General features: G+C 37.6%; 1 protein-coding gene across 4 annotated transcripts in view; it reads left to right on the top strand.

The window, feature by feature from the left end:
- The window catches only part of enox2 (ecto-NOX disulfide-thiol exchanger 2), a 193,783-nt gene that overhangs the window by 139,782 nt on the left and 39,647 nt on the right, over positions 1 to 14,354 (top strand). For all 4 annotated transcript variants that reach the window (XM_023328396.1, XM_023328395.1, XM_023328397.1 and 1 more), the window contains one exon: positions 3,953 to 4,108. In XM_023328396.1, the coding sequence (XP_023184164.1) occupies positions 3,953 to 4,108 (156 nt within the window). The remainder of the gene's footprint in view (positions 1 to 3,952; positions 4,109 to 14,354) is intronic.

Genomic DNA, 14,354 nt, shown 5'->3' with positions numbered 1-14,354 from the left:
TGGAGATGAGAGAACTGTGGTAAGGCTGGAAATCCTGAGGAAGAAGTAAATAATCTCCTTTATTACACACAGCTCTGCTACATTTTTGCTTCAGGTCCCAAGCTTTTAATGGCCAGGGATAAATACACAGCCGAACACGCACACACCACCACTCATACACTCTCTTTAGTGGTGAAATGAGCAGCACCGCTGTGAAATAGCACCCTGATGTAACCAGATCGCTTTCTCCATGTGCTCTGAAATCTACTTTGCTTTCCATCGATGTAGGAACTCATAAGCATATATCCTCTTTATACCACTGGAGAATTGGTGTCAGACAATAAAGCGTGTCTTCCAAGATCGGTGTACATTGTTTTCTTTGGGTAATCTCCCACAACACTGCTTTTGGTGTTGATATTCTTTATTTTTTGGCGGGGGAGGGTTCTGTTTTTTTACAGATGTTTCAGCTTTCTCAATCCACCACCTCTTATCTTCTCTCCTGTTCTCCATCTTTATTCTTCTGTCTACTACAACAAGAAGAAGCAATCAATCGCCTAGCAACAAAGATACTTATCCCAGTTCCTCTCACACCTGGTTAGAGACTGATGCTGAGGTCATCAGTAGATATATAGTTTTCATTCATTTTCTTTTAATCTTACTTGATGGGCTCATTTTTCCCCCTCTCAGCTTTGTCCTTCAGCCGGTTTTATCTGTCTTAATATATTTATTTCATCCTGTCCTTTTCCAGGCACACTAATCTGTGTCTTTAGGAGTGTGAATATTTCTTTATTCTCCCTCACTCTCTGTCATTTAACTCATCAATTTATTTCTATTGCTGTGTGGTTAAAGGAAATTGGTTTCCAGGGAATGTTTCTGGATCCATTTAAGCCAAATAGATATGAAGGAAGTATTTTCTTTGACTTTACTGTCACTGAAGAGCCCAAAGATAGATGTGTGCACCCTGGCTTGAGGCAAAGTTATGCATTGTTTTGTGTTGTACGACACTGTGTGCACAATTTTTACTGTATATTTATTATTGAGGATTATCTTTGCGTAATCACCAACCACATTATGGTTTATCCAAAATGTTAATAAACCCCAAACATGAATGATTAAGAAGATAAAAGGGAGGTTCTTACTCTCAAGAGAATATCAATATGTGTAAAGTTATTGGGCAGCTATTATTCTGCAGAGTTATTACACAGCTAAATGAAAAACACAGATTTCCCATCTGACTTTTATATTTTCATCTGTTTAAGTGAAACAAATAACCCAGTGGTTTCCCATACATGTCTGACATTTAAAAAAAATTAGTGATCAACATAGCCACTATTGCTGTGATCAGTCTTCCATTCATGGAGCCTATCAGTTGCCTAATCAGTTTGATTATCAAAATTTTGTGCAGCAGCAACCACAGCCTCCCAGACACTGTTCACATCCAGTTTAGTTTGTTTTCCTTCACTGAAAATCCTGTTTAAGAACTGTCCACATGTTCTCGATCCGGTTCAGATCAGGTGAGGAAAGGACTCTTTACTGGATAGCCACTTACCGTAATACTTGAATGCATGTGATGGAGCGTTGTACTCCATTAAGATTATTGTCTTTTTAGAAGAGACAAGAAACTTCCTCCTGCATCACTGTTTAAATAAAGTCTTCCTGTCTAACTACTGGAAAAAGGTTTGGAATTTATTTTGAGCCCATCTTTAAAATGTTCCAACCAACTTATTTTTAATATTATCCGGTCCATACCAGTATCCCACTTCCACCGGTGTCTGACTGGAAATTGAGCTCTGTAGCTGTTATTGATCCAGCCACAGGCCCATCCAAGAGTCTCTTAGTTCATCGACAAAACCTTTGAAGAAGCTGTCTTCAGATATTTCTTGGACCAGTTTAGACGCTTCAGCTTGTGAGTCTTGTTCAGTGGTGGTCGGGTTTCAGCCTCTCTTACCCTGGCGATGTTTCTGGGACCTGAACGTTTTTTTTACTTCTTGATACTTCAGGTAGGTTGCAGTCATGGAATATGACTGAACAGGGTGATAATGGGTTCCTGGTGACTTCACACTTGAGTATTCTGAAATTCTTGATGGTTAATTTCTTTTCTCAGCACATTTGTTGCAACCCTGTTGACCATGTGCAACAAATTGTCTGATGGTTTTATGATCGAGCCTCAATATCGTTGCAGTTTCATCCTTCTGAAAGACTTTTTGTTAAGTTTTGACTTCAGAGTCAGTTAGATTTTTATTTTATTTTTTGCCATTGTTGTCTAAAGAAAATAATCTGCCTAACAATTATGAACACCTTGATGTAGGGTGTTGACCTCCTCAGGCCCACCTTCTAATTACACAGATACACATCACCTGCTGTGCTTAAATCCATTAAGCATTCAGGTATGTCTAGCTTGAAGTAAAAAAATATGAATAAAAATATGGTCATAATATGTGTGCACCCAGAACATGAAATCCAAATAAAATACATTGAATTTTGTGGTCATACCCTTGAGACAGTCTTTATAACTTCATGGCCTCCATTAGTTTGTTTATTTTGGACTTTGTGCTTTGATCCAAATCAAGCCCTGAAGGGCTACTGCAAAGAAAAAATCACAGCAATAATAAAAATCTTCAAACACGTCTTTAAAACAAAGTGAGAATTGTTGAGTTGCCTTTAAGGTTTTCACAGTACGTTATGCTGTAGTGGTAAACAGGGAGCGTTTTTCCACCATAATTGCAACACAGGCGCTGACATGTATGCTGTTTAAGTTGAAAAGTAGTAATTATGACTTTACCATGAAATTAGTGGGTAAAGTGCAGCAGAGTGGTCACTGCAGACAAAAATGAAAGGCATTTATGCCTGGAAAACTTTACTAAATGTTATTTTAACATACCACAAACGTAAGAAAACATCACCTATACAAATGATGCTCCGGCAAGCAGAAAATGTGCTCTGAAAATATGTCAGCATTTGTCTCAATAACAACTATTTCCTGTCATTTTAAATAGTTATGATTCCTTTTGGATTGAACTGCAGTTTTAATCTAGTTACATGATTCTATTTTGTACACAGTTTAGTTGTTGTATGTAACCTGTTTTAGTGTTATTTATAATTAGTCGAACATTAAAGTAGCGAGGGTCTCATCTCTCTGGTGTTTCTGCCCAGACTGCTTTTAATAACCCATATGGGCATTTTTACGTCCAACCTAAAATAAATCATTTAAAGACGCATGTTTTGATACGTCTGATTCATCATGTTGGTTTTTATTTATGCACATCATGATACCGATTCCGTTGACTCTCACTTGCAGTCAGCAAATACCACATTCTGTAAAGTAGCTTTTCCCCCTTTCCTCTTATCTAGGATAGTGCAGCGTGCACATAATTTCTGGTGAAGGATTTGTTTTAGTGAGCGGTGCTCTGCATGCTCGCACGCAGGTGCATACGCATTAAACAACCTGCCGTATAAATGTCAGCTCCAAATCCTCTGCAGGTGAAGCCGAGGCTCATAGTGCAGGATGCAGTGATTTGCATTTCACAACGTTCCTCGCAGGCACACAAATGCACTTAAAAAGCCAGTGTGGCAGCTTCGGATGCCACCGTTGTTTATATGCATGTGTTTGTGTCCATGTAGTCACGCCCCTCTGTGTAAATCAATATTGCAAATAAATCTCATCTGTGATGTAGGTTTCAGAGCCAACTACATTATCTGTGAGTTCATCATTCAAACAGCTGGGGTGACAGAGAAGGAGTGACTCAGTGAAAACGTCTTAAAATATGCATGTTGTTTAACAGATGATTTATTCATGAGGGGGCTGTGTTTGCCATTAAGTATAGGCTGCTGCTAGGTCACTGATGTTGATTCACAGAGAGGGGGAAAGTACACAGTTTGGAATGCAATGCAATAGATTCTGTTTGTGTTTAATTGGTATTGGACCAGAGTTCTGGGTTGAGTTAGAACATTTCTGTGTCTGTCATGCTTCCAGATTTTGATCCTAACCTTGGCATGATGGCTGGAATCACCCCCATAAACCCCATGATGCCCGGCCTCGGCATGGTGCCCACACCCGTCTCCCAGGACGTTCCAGTCGTGAAGGAGATCATCCACTGCAAGAGCTGCACTCTTTTTCCTCCCAACCCTAGTAAGTCACAATACCAAACCAATCCTACTTTAGGCCGTTTCCACATGTGAAGCGTCAAACACGCTAAAACACTGCAGGGCAGGAGCCAAAAGAAAGAAGAAAAGGGATCTTTATGAGGTCATCCACTGTTGACAAAGCCAGAAGAAATTGATTGAAACAGAAGAGGCTTGTATTATCTAACAGTTTTTGTAATATAAAAACTTGCTGTTCATTGCCATTTGCTTTTTAGACTCAATGTTGGCCATGAAATTGTTGGAACTCTCCTTCCAGATCAGAGCAGATCTAATTTTGGTCCTGTACATTACCACAAAGAATTTTACATAAAACAACACAGATGCTGTTGAAGCTCAGATTTCCAGCTTTAATTCAGAGGATGAACAAAAAAATTGCATAAAAATGTGAGGATCTAGAGCATTTTTTATTTTTATTTCCAGGGCCTCAAAAGTAATTGAATAATTAAAAAAACTGAAAACACACAACGTTCATTCAGAATACATGGTTGAAAAGCCTTTGCTCATAGACATCAGCAGATGTTGGGTTTCCTCATTTTTAAAGCTCCATCATGCCTTTGCTGTTTTTGGGCCTTTCTGTCCGAAGTTTAATCCTCAGCAAGTGAAATTTCCAGTTGGAATCATGTCAGATTTCTTACTCGGTCATTCAAGGATGTTCCACTTCTTCGCTTTAGTAATCTCCTGGGTTGCTTTGACTGTATGTTTTGGATCATTGTACATCAATATGATTAATATAATCATATCAAATTGACTGTGTTTAGTTGGATCTAAGCAGACTGCATGTCTGTGGCCATCTTCCAACCAACTAAGCGACAGTATGCAGCAGCATGTGGGGGAGGGGTATCACTGCTTTGCATATTTGACCCTGTGCCTGATTGAATAGCTGAAATTTTTCAGCGGATTGAAAACTTTAACTTTCTGAAGTTTTATGCATAAAAGATCTGTCTCTGAATTTCATAATAAAATAAGATCAATTTTTTTCTTTGCTAATAATATAAAGAGACACATTGTGGAAGATTTTAGGTCACAGTGCCTGCATGCAATTTGTCTAGAGATGTGTGACTTAGTCTGTCATTTATGAGTGATTGGTGGCACCTTTTGCTTTTTGATTATATTGTTTTTCCAACAAACGTGTATTTTTCAAAGTAAATATAATCAAAATCTTGGAGTGTTTTCATTTTTGCACAGACAGAGCATTAGTTCTATATCTCTAGTTTGTATTTTCACTTCAGTAAGCCCTTAGAAACATATACAGCGGCCAAAACACGCTAATTAAAATTTTACTTCAGCTGCAAGTATTTTTTCTTATACACCTCTCAGGAGTAGGAAGAGAAATGAACAGTTTCTGGAGAACTTGCACACCCTAAGGTTAAATAAAGGATCAGCTTGCCTTGAAAATCCCCAGAACCTTAAATCCTGTCACAATCAATCTCTTAAACAAGTAAAACTTTTTTCCCATGTTGCTGCTGCCGTGATATGCATACATGAATGGAAACGTCAATGAGATTGCTCATTTTGTTTTAGACTTGGTGTTTATCTGCATGTCATTGAATTTGTCTAACATATATCTTTTTGATGTGGGGTTCAATCTTTACTCCAGCTTCACTTTCCCACCTCTTGTTTTTCCACCATCATTTTATCTTTCCACTCCTCCGTTTCTTTTTGTCCAACCTGCTCTTTGTTCCCTGTTTTGATCCCCATCGCCGCATAAAATCTTTGTTCTTGCCTTCTCTTTCCTTTTAAGAAAGAAACAGCTAATCTTAAGGCCCAGTATTTTCATCAGCCGGGCAAAACCGTCTGGACTTGATTCCTCTCATGAAAATCTACTAACTCAACAGGCAGACACCTGGCATGTGAGATGCCCAGAGGGAACCGCCTTCTATTACGATGGTGGTGGATTGATAGTGCAGCTCTGCGACCCTCGGAGATGTGCTGCCAGGGTCTGCAGAACCTCATGGTGTCTCTTCGAACAAATTAGTCTTGAAAAGGGCCAGGAGAAAAGCAGCTCATGTCTCTCATCCATAAGTCGATAGAATAGGTTTTTTCATCATGATGTGTCGTACGGCATGCTGACATCACAATCACCAACCAATTAAGATTGATGTAATGAAATGAATGCTTCTGATGAACATGTTTGCCATGGAAAGGCATCCCAATCAGCATACTTTGAGAACCGATGTGATGCAGGTAACCTAAAGACTTGCCTTTAATTTATGGTCACAATAGTATTTCTGTTGATACCTTAGTTGCTGATAATTTGTCCTTGAATTGTTTCAACAGTGAAAGCTAGATATAAAGAAATAAGGGTTAAGAAATAAGGCTGCAGCACCTTATGTTAGAAATCCCCTAAATGAAAACCTAATTAGTCAAGCTTTTGTCTTTTTTAAATTAAAGGAGTACAGAATTGAGCATCTTCTTGGAATATTAAGTGGATGTCTCTAAATGCAGGTATTTTCTCTGAAAAAGTCAACAAATGCATCTGTTTAGCTTAGAATTTTGTTTTGGCAGGATTTTCTTATAAACTGGCATTTAAGGACGCTGCATCAGCCTTATGCTGTGTTCAGACTAAACGCACTCCCTATAGAATTACCGTCTTTACTTTGACTCGACCAACATTTTCTAAACCAGCCTGTTCTATGACAGCAATTTTTCTGTATTCATCCTTTTTGATATGAGCTGAAAGTTTTGTGCTCTCACTCTCACACAGCTTTTCCATTAATCATATAGTTGTGCACACTGAAATCACGAACATAAATTTGCTTACTGGATAAACTGCAATTTTGAAAAAAATCAAAAACACTTTTTTCAATATAAAGTTTTTGGGCTAAGATGACATCGTTTTTCAGTCTTTTTGAAATAGATGATTTCCCATCACGTGACACATGATCAACAGCCAGATGTTACTACTGGTGAAAACAACAAGACATTTATCTGGTTCCAAGGCTCTCACAGTATTTAAACGCTATTCTACTGTTTAAAATTTTTAAAATGCTTTTTTAAAATGTCTGTTAAAAGGATAGCTACTTTCAGCAGGAACTGTGGCTTATGCGCCCAAGAATAAGCCTGTCTCTGATCCATTCTATTTTTATAGTATCAGACATAAAAATTTCATCTCTTAATTCATTTCAGTCCTACTGTCAAAGGTCACTGGGACATACCCAGAAATTGCAGTGCAGATTAAATGACCGAGCTGGACTGAAAATATTTCATACTCTGACATTAACTTTCAGCTAGGAGAGGAGAAAAATGGGCTTGATTACCCTACTTTGTATTTTTAGTACTGTTTTTGTCCTGTAATCTTTCCAGCATTTAAAACTGGCTTTCTGCACAAAGAGGCAGCCGTTTTCACATGGAAAGAGAGGTAAAATATGAGTGGTACAATAGTTTGATTTCTGAGGATTTTACGTTTTAGTGTCTGTTTCACTGAAGCTCTGGTTTCTCCCAGTGGGACACAGCAGACAGGTGCAATATTATAGTGGCATGTCATTATTTCAGACCGCATGCTGTCAGACGTTCTTTCAGATGTGAAGTTGAGATTTTAAAGGAGAATCTATCAAGAAAGTGAAGTAAGTTTTTGGTGCGTGAAGATGTAAAAAAATGAAAACTTACAACTTATTTAAATTTTTTTGGTTCAAGTATCTTTTATTTAAACATGAATTAATCAAATAAAAGGGGGCTATTGTTTATGGAGCACCAATCTACCTGTTTAGCTGCCCATTCAACCTGACTCTAAACTAATTTAAAGCCTGGGAGGCCACCTGTTGGAAGCAGAGGAGCGGCTCTCAGTCGGTGCTGCAGATTTGCTTTCAGCAAACATCAGAGGGAAAAGCACTTGTGTCTTGACGGCCAGGTTGCACATATGGTGTCCATCACAAGTAGTCATTGCCCTCTGGCTGCATGCTCTCAAGCTGACACTACGTGCAGCATCCTCGCTCACTGACCTTTTAGTTGAGAAACAACAGCCCCCTTCAGTTCTCCTCCCTCAGTGTGCATCACCTTTAACACACTTGAGATTTACATCCTCGAGAAGTTAGTTTTTCTTTGTACTGTCCACTTTAACTTTTCGCTAGACATTCATCCTACCTATTTCCACTTCTGCTTTCTGTTAAAGCACTTTTGTTGCTTTTTCTAAATCCTTTGTGAACTTTTTTTTACTTGACTTAAGTTCTGTGGAATCAATTAGATTTTGTTTGCTTATCTTTTTCATTTGAAGCTCCCTGGGTACTCCTGGGTACATGGGAGGTTTTTATATTCTTCAGATGATAAAATCAATTTTTTACACATTCTGTTTACCTGTCACAGGAAAAACAAAACACTGGTTATTGGTCTCTGTGGAAATTGTTAGGAGCTAAATGTGAAGCTCATGGGATTAGAAATAATAGATTTTTTTTTCTCTACACGCAAAAAGAGATTGCCGATGTTGCAATATCCATGACTCATCTTATTGCTGTTCAGTCGTCCGTGTGCTAAATGGCTTTAAAAATAGACAATCTAACTTTATTGGTCAACAACAAAACGAGAAGAATTGTCAGAACATCCACAAATGGCTCAAGCTTGTTGTGCTAAAAACCCTGATGCATTCATATCACTGCCTGCTGTTTGTTCCAATATGACATAAATTAACTTAACATGTTTACTTGAGTGTGTCTAAGAGTCGTTTCTGTTAGCTCTATAATGGCTGACGCCTCCCTGCTGTGGCATCGCCTCACTCCAGGAGTGGGTGTTTATCGAGTCAGGCTGATGGATGGTGATCACCTTTCCTCAGTGAAGCGGTGGCCACACATACCGGCTGGCTCCTCGGGCAGCGATGAGCTACGAATGAGCAGACTTGTTTGCTTTCATCAACATCCATGCAGTGGCAAGGGAACAACTTTGGGAGTGTGTTTAGGGTCGTCCTGTTGGAAGGTGAACTTTCACCCCAGGCTCAAGTCTTTAGCCTGTTTCTATCTCCAGCTATCTTCTCATCAACCCTGGTTAGCTTCCTAGTTCTTGATGACACCAAAAAACATTTCCACAGCATGATAATGCCACCACCATGTTTCACAATAGAGATGGTGTGTTCAAAGTAATGTGTAGTGCTAGTTTCCTACACTCAATATATTATTGAGTGATAATATTGATAATTGATCATTATTGACTAGTTTTTTGTTTGAAATAGTTGAAATACTGCCAAACCACTGACATGACAATTCCTGTTTTGTCTAGTTTCCTCTCGAAATGTTTTACTCCTTTACCCCACATTGTTGTTTATTCTTAAGCAGTTATGAGGCACAGTGGTGAAATATTAAACTGCTGCTGTGCATGTTACTCAACAGGTTGCTAGGTAACCAAAGAGTGAGTGAGTTAGTTGATGCCACCAGCCTTGCTTAAATGGCCTTGAGAGGTTAAGCTGCTAATACGTTTCCTCTGCCTACATCTCCCAGAATGCTGTGCAACGCTGGATCGGAGTTCAGGAAAATTATTAAACATTCTGTCGGACGCGTGTCTATCGCAATGACAAAATGTCATAATAAAACTTTATCACCCAGCCCTACTTGCTAGACCATATTCTTCTATGTCTTACATGGAACCCTACATTTTAATGCTTTTCTTTCAATAATTTCTTCCTTCTTAGCTGTGCAGCTCTTGCAAAGTTACCTCTTGGCTGCTTTTCTGATTTTATCCTCCAGGCTCTTCAGTTTAGGTGAATGGTCATGTCTTAGTAGGTTTGTAGTCATGCCAATAAAACTAAAGTATTTCATGATATTTTACAAACTAGAGATGTTTTGTTTCTAACCTAACCCTGTTTTAAACTTTAAACAGCTTTCTCTGTGACCTGTCTGGTGTGTTTCATGGTCTCTATGATTTTGTTTGCTTACTTGTTTTCTTTAAGAAACCTCCGCAGAACAGCTGGATTTATCTAGAGATTACATAACACAATGGAGTCTATTGGGTGTTTGCCATGTTACCTCAGCCAACTTCCTGTCCACCACCAGGAACAGAGCGATAACGAGAAACTTCAACTGGAATGTTTCTAAAAGTTTTTCTTTTATATAAAATAGTTTCTGTGTTTTGCAAACTGTGGCCATCAGAGATACAGATGAGAAAGACATCAGATTTTCTATTCCACAGTCTTGATGACTATTAAAGAAATTATCTAGACAAAGACAATCTGGTTGTCATTATATACATTAAAAGGTTAAGTGTATTTAATATTTTTTGATGCAAGAGAGGTCTGTTTTTGTAAGCCATCATCAGGACATCATGGTCTAAGCCAACCAATGATGGACAGGTGAACCAGATGACCATTTTTAAATTGCTTGAAGATATTGCCTTAGACCACGCTATTAATTTTGAAAAAAATATATATTAACAGTAATTGTCAAATTGCTAGTTGTTGGTTTTCAACTGAAAAGCTAGTGGCCTTAGCGATTGCCCAAAAAAAAGGAAGAAAGAAGCACTAATTCAGAGTTTTAATGTCTTTTATCTAATATGGTTCTAGTCCAGAGGTTTGAAACCTGCAGCTGCAGAACAGCTTGTGGCTCTTTAGCATTTTTGGCCAAAGCTTTTACAAGCCACAATTGAGGGTCTAAAATGTAAAGGTAATAAATTCTAGCTTTAATAGTTTTTCCTTGGTATTTTCATGCAATATATGTAAAAAATTTCCACAAAGAAAGGCACTAATAGTTCATAGCATGTTCCTTTTTTTTTGTAAAGTCATATTTTTGTCTTTTAGTTGCTAATTACATGCATTTGTGACACGTTCTATAAAAATGAAGAAAATGCTTTTATTCTCTTTACATACATGTGTTGATTTTTTTAAATTTTAAATCGCAAAAACAAAAATTAATTAGCTCTTCAATTTAAAAATGCATATTTTATAAAAATCTAATCTGTTTCAAGTAGCAAAAATATCAACTGCTGCTGTTTTAATACTTACTTTCTTCAATATTCCTGAATTTGTTGCTATGGTTATGCTTGTTTTCTCCCAATATTGCCAGGGGATACTTTATGTCACCTCACCGCAAACATCCTATTTAGTAATTAGCTGTACTGGATTTTTGTTTATGCAAACGGTAATTAATACAAATACACACCTTTTTTAGAGATGTATTTATAAAAATCTTTATTGAAAACCATAAAATCCCTCTAAAAAACAAGTCTGTGACTTCAGTGTGGCCAGGTCGTGTAGTCACAGAAGCTAATCATCACATTATAGCCTCCTGTAAAGTACAACTATTTCTTTATGTTTATAACATTTCTTTAAAATATGGGTGTTTTTATGCCTTTCCTGCTAAATCGATGTTTTTCAATCTTTTCCTATTCAAATAAATTGAACGCAATGTAATATTATGTGTACTTTAAAACCTTATACATCTCAGCTCAGGGCTATGCATCTTTGTTTTCCTCCTGTCTCACCTTTTTCTCTGTTGTTTCTTCTTGGCACCAGATATTAGTGATATAATTTCCACAGTGATCGCTGTGAGGGGAAAAAAATGCTTCCTGCTTGCTCTTGCTCTTGCTCTTCCTCTCCGTCGTTCCCTCAGGTTTCAGCTGCTTATTATTTTTCCATGCAAATGCAATCACTTGGAACACTCACCCATGTTTTTATAGTTATTATGATATAATGTATTTATTGTAATCTGAAAATCATGAATAGTTCATCCGGATCTTGTTTGTGGCGCATTTGCATAAAATCGTCTTTTGCCATAACAGTGGGAGTCGACACAGCGGGAAGCCGAGGGGATTGCGAAATGATCCCACTCCGACTTTTTAATGGTTACCAATTAATTACCAGACAAAATAACAAGAAGTTTTCTTTGCCAAAGAAAAAAAAAGGAAAAATGTTTGTATTTAATTTGCAGCTTGGCACATTTGGACGTTGCTGCAGAGCATCTGTTTCCCCTCTCTTCGTCCTCGCTGCTTTATCAGCCACTCGTGGACCGAAAAGGTCACTTAATTTGGAACTCTTTGTTGAATATGCCAGCAAAGCTGTTTCCTGCCATCACAAGCGTTTTCTAAACCACATTTTTCTTCTCCTTTTTTCTCTGCCCCTCTCAACTCAAAACTAGTTTAATCCACCAGCTCCGGAGGTCAAGGAAAGACACCTCTGTGAAAATTTTGCTACCACAGTCACATTTTAAGAAAAGAAGAGGAGAAAAGACTGATGCTATTTTGTTAGTGTGAGAGATACAAAGATTAAATCTTTGTAAAGATTTTGCAGAATCTGAGAACTGTTCATAAGTAAAAAGTAGTTCTTTCTACAGTGGCTGCGTTGATAATAAGCAATGATAAATCACGTTAGCTAAATAAGTTATGTATGACGAATTCGTCTTTTCTGAAATTGTAGCTGGGGGTTTTAAACTTCTACAGAAAGAGTTCCTGCATAGTTGGAAAAGTATTTACGTGTTTTATATGTCTGGATGTTTTATTTTAACAATATTATAGATGTGAAGTTTGTCAAAATTTGTTTATTTATCCTTTGAGTTTATTTTGTTAAGTTGTTTGTTCAGACATTTATTGGTGTTTTAAGTTCTGTTACTGCTCTTGGCAGTTGGTGGTTACCATAGCAACCAGTAACTGACATCTCCTCCCTCTTTTTCTGTTGCCGTCTCCAACTGTGGGGTAGAAGCTGCTGGACTGATGTTAATCACCAACTTAATTTCCTCTTTTGTTAGAATAAATACAATGAACCTGACTGTGTCTGTCCTGAAGTCAACTTACTGGGTCTGAGATAAACAAAGAATGGCTACGTATATACCCATCAATCCACCTGTTTGTGTTTCCATCAGAAACTGTTTGAATTTGAGATTCAGTTGCAAAAGTTAAAAGACTTCAGACTAGACATTAGAGTAGTTTATTGCGAGACAAAAGACTTCAGTCTTGATTTGGACTTAAAAAAAAAAGACTTGTCAGCATCTCTTATATGCATCCATCTAGTACGTTTTTCAATGTTCCATACCATAAAATTACAATTTTGAATTGATATTTTTAAAACCTGTTTTGTTGTCTGGCTTTTAAATAAATGCGTCTCCAAACCAGGCAATGTCAGTGGAAAGCTACCTTCCAACGCGGAATGACTCCTAAGAAGCTTCTTATTTTGTTTTGCAGAATTGGATCAGCCACCCTGTTGAGAAATCCCTCCAGGTTGTTTTCATTCACCCCATTGTTACTCAGATCTCTTTGCTGCAGATGAGGGTTAGACTGAAGATAAGGCTGTCTGTCACTTTATTTGTGTAGAGTAGCTGTTTGTGCAGCTGTGAATTGTACAAAAACAAAAGTGTGACCTACGTCTGTAAAGAAGAAGAAATCAAGAATGGAAAGGTTTGAATGAGTTAAAACACTTGTTGTGACCCAGTTTAACAGTTTAAAAGAGAAAATGCAGCAGCCGTAGTCAGTGTACCTAACAGGTTCTCAGTTTTTAAATCATGTTGGTCACAGTTAACATATCTAAATGAATCAACATTACCCCACTCACTTCTTATCTCCTCTACACTACCCATGAGATATTGAGCCAAAATCAACCCATTTCGGCTCAGAGTATTGATATTTGCTAGGATGGATACAGCAGTGTGCAAGGCCATTTTAGCAGATATCTAGAAATACAGCATCCTCAGCGTTCCACTGATTATTCGGTTCACTCCTCATAGACCTCACTAATCACATTCATCATGGATGAGAAGCCTGATCTATTGGAGATTAGATCAGTCAACACTCATCTGTGTTGAATAAGTGATTTCTGCAGTTCAGGGAACCTTCTACATGAGAGGATTCGCAATCACATTGTTGCCAAACGGATTTCATTTTCATGCTTTGGATGGTTTGATTTTAGCATTTATCTAACAAAAACTGATCTGAACATGTTGCTCCAAGTTATCATTATGCATGCTTTAATCTTTATAATTTTTTAGGTCATAAGTGTTATGTTTTAAATGTGACTTAATTGAAATTTGCAGCTTCAACCTTCAGAATTTGGCTGTTTCAAAGGTCTTTTTTTCCATGTTATGCTGATTTATGTCATGTTTCTGTGCAGACCCATATATTGTGAATTGATGAAACATTTAGAGAGTTTGTTAATGACTGATAAATAGACAGCAGCAGACAAAAACTTTATGCTCAAAAACACCTACTGTTTCCTCCTTGGTCTGGCTGTTGACTTTTCTTAATCTGTCTGTCCTAGTAGTGGAATAAATTGTGTTTTTCCAATTATTTTATAATCATTTGGCCCATGCAAAAATAGAAAAAAAGAAGAAAAC

This window comes from Xiphophorus maculatus, chromosome 23 (genome assembly GCF_002775205.1).
Source record: "Xiphophorus maculatus strain JP 163 A chromosome 23, X_maculatus-5.0-male, whole genome shotgun sequence".
Lineage (NCBI taxonomy): Eukaryota > Metazoa > Chordata > Actinopteri > Cyprinodontiformes > Poeciliidae > Xiphophorus > Xiphophorus maculatus.
Note: the sequence above shows the minus strand (reverse complement) of the source record. Positions and strands in the feature narration are given on the sequence as shown.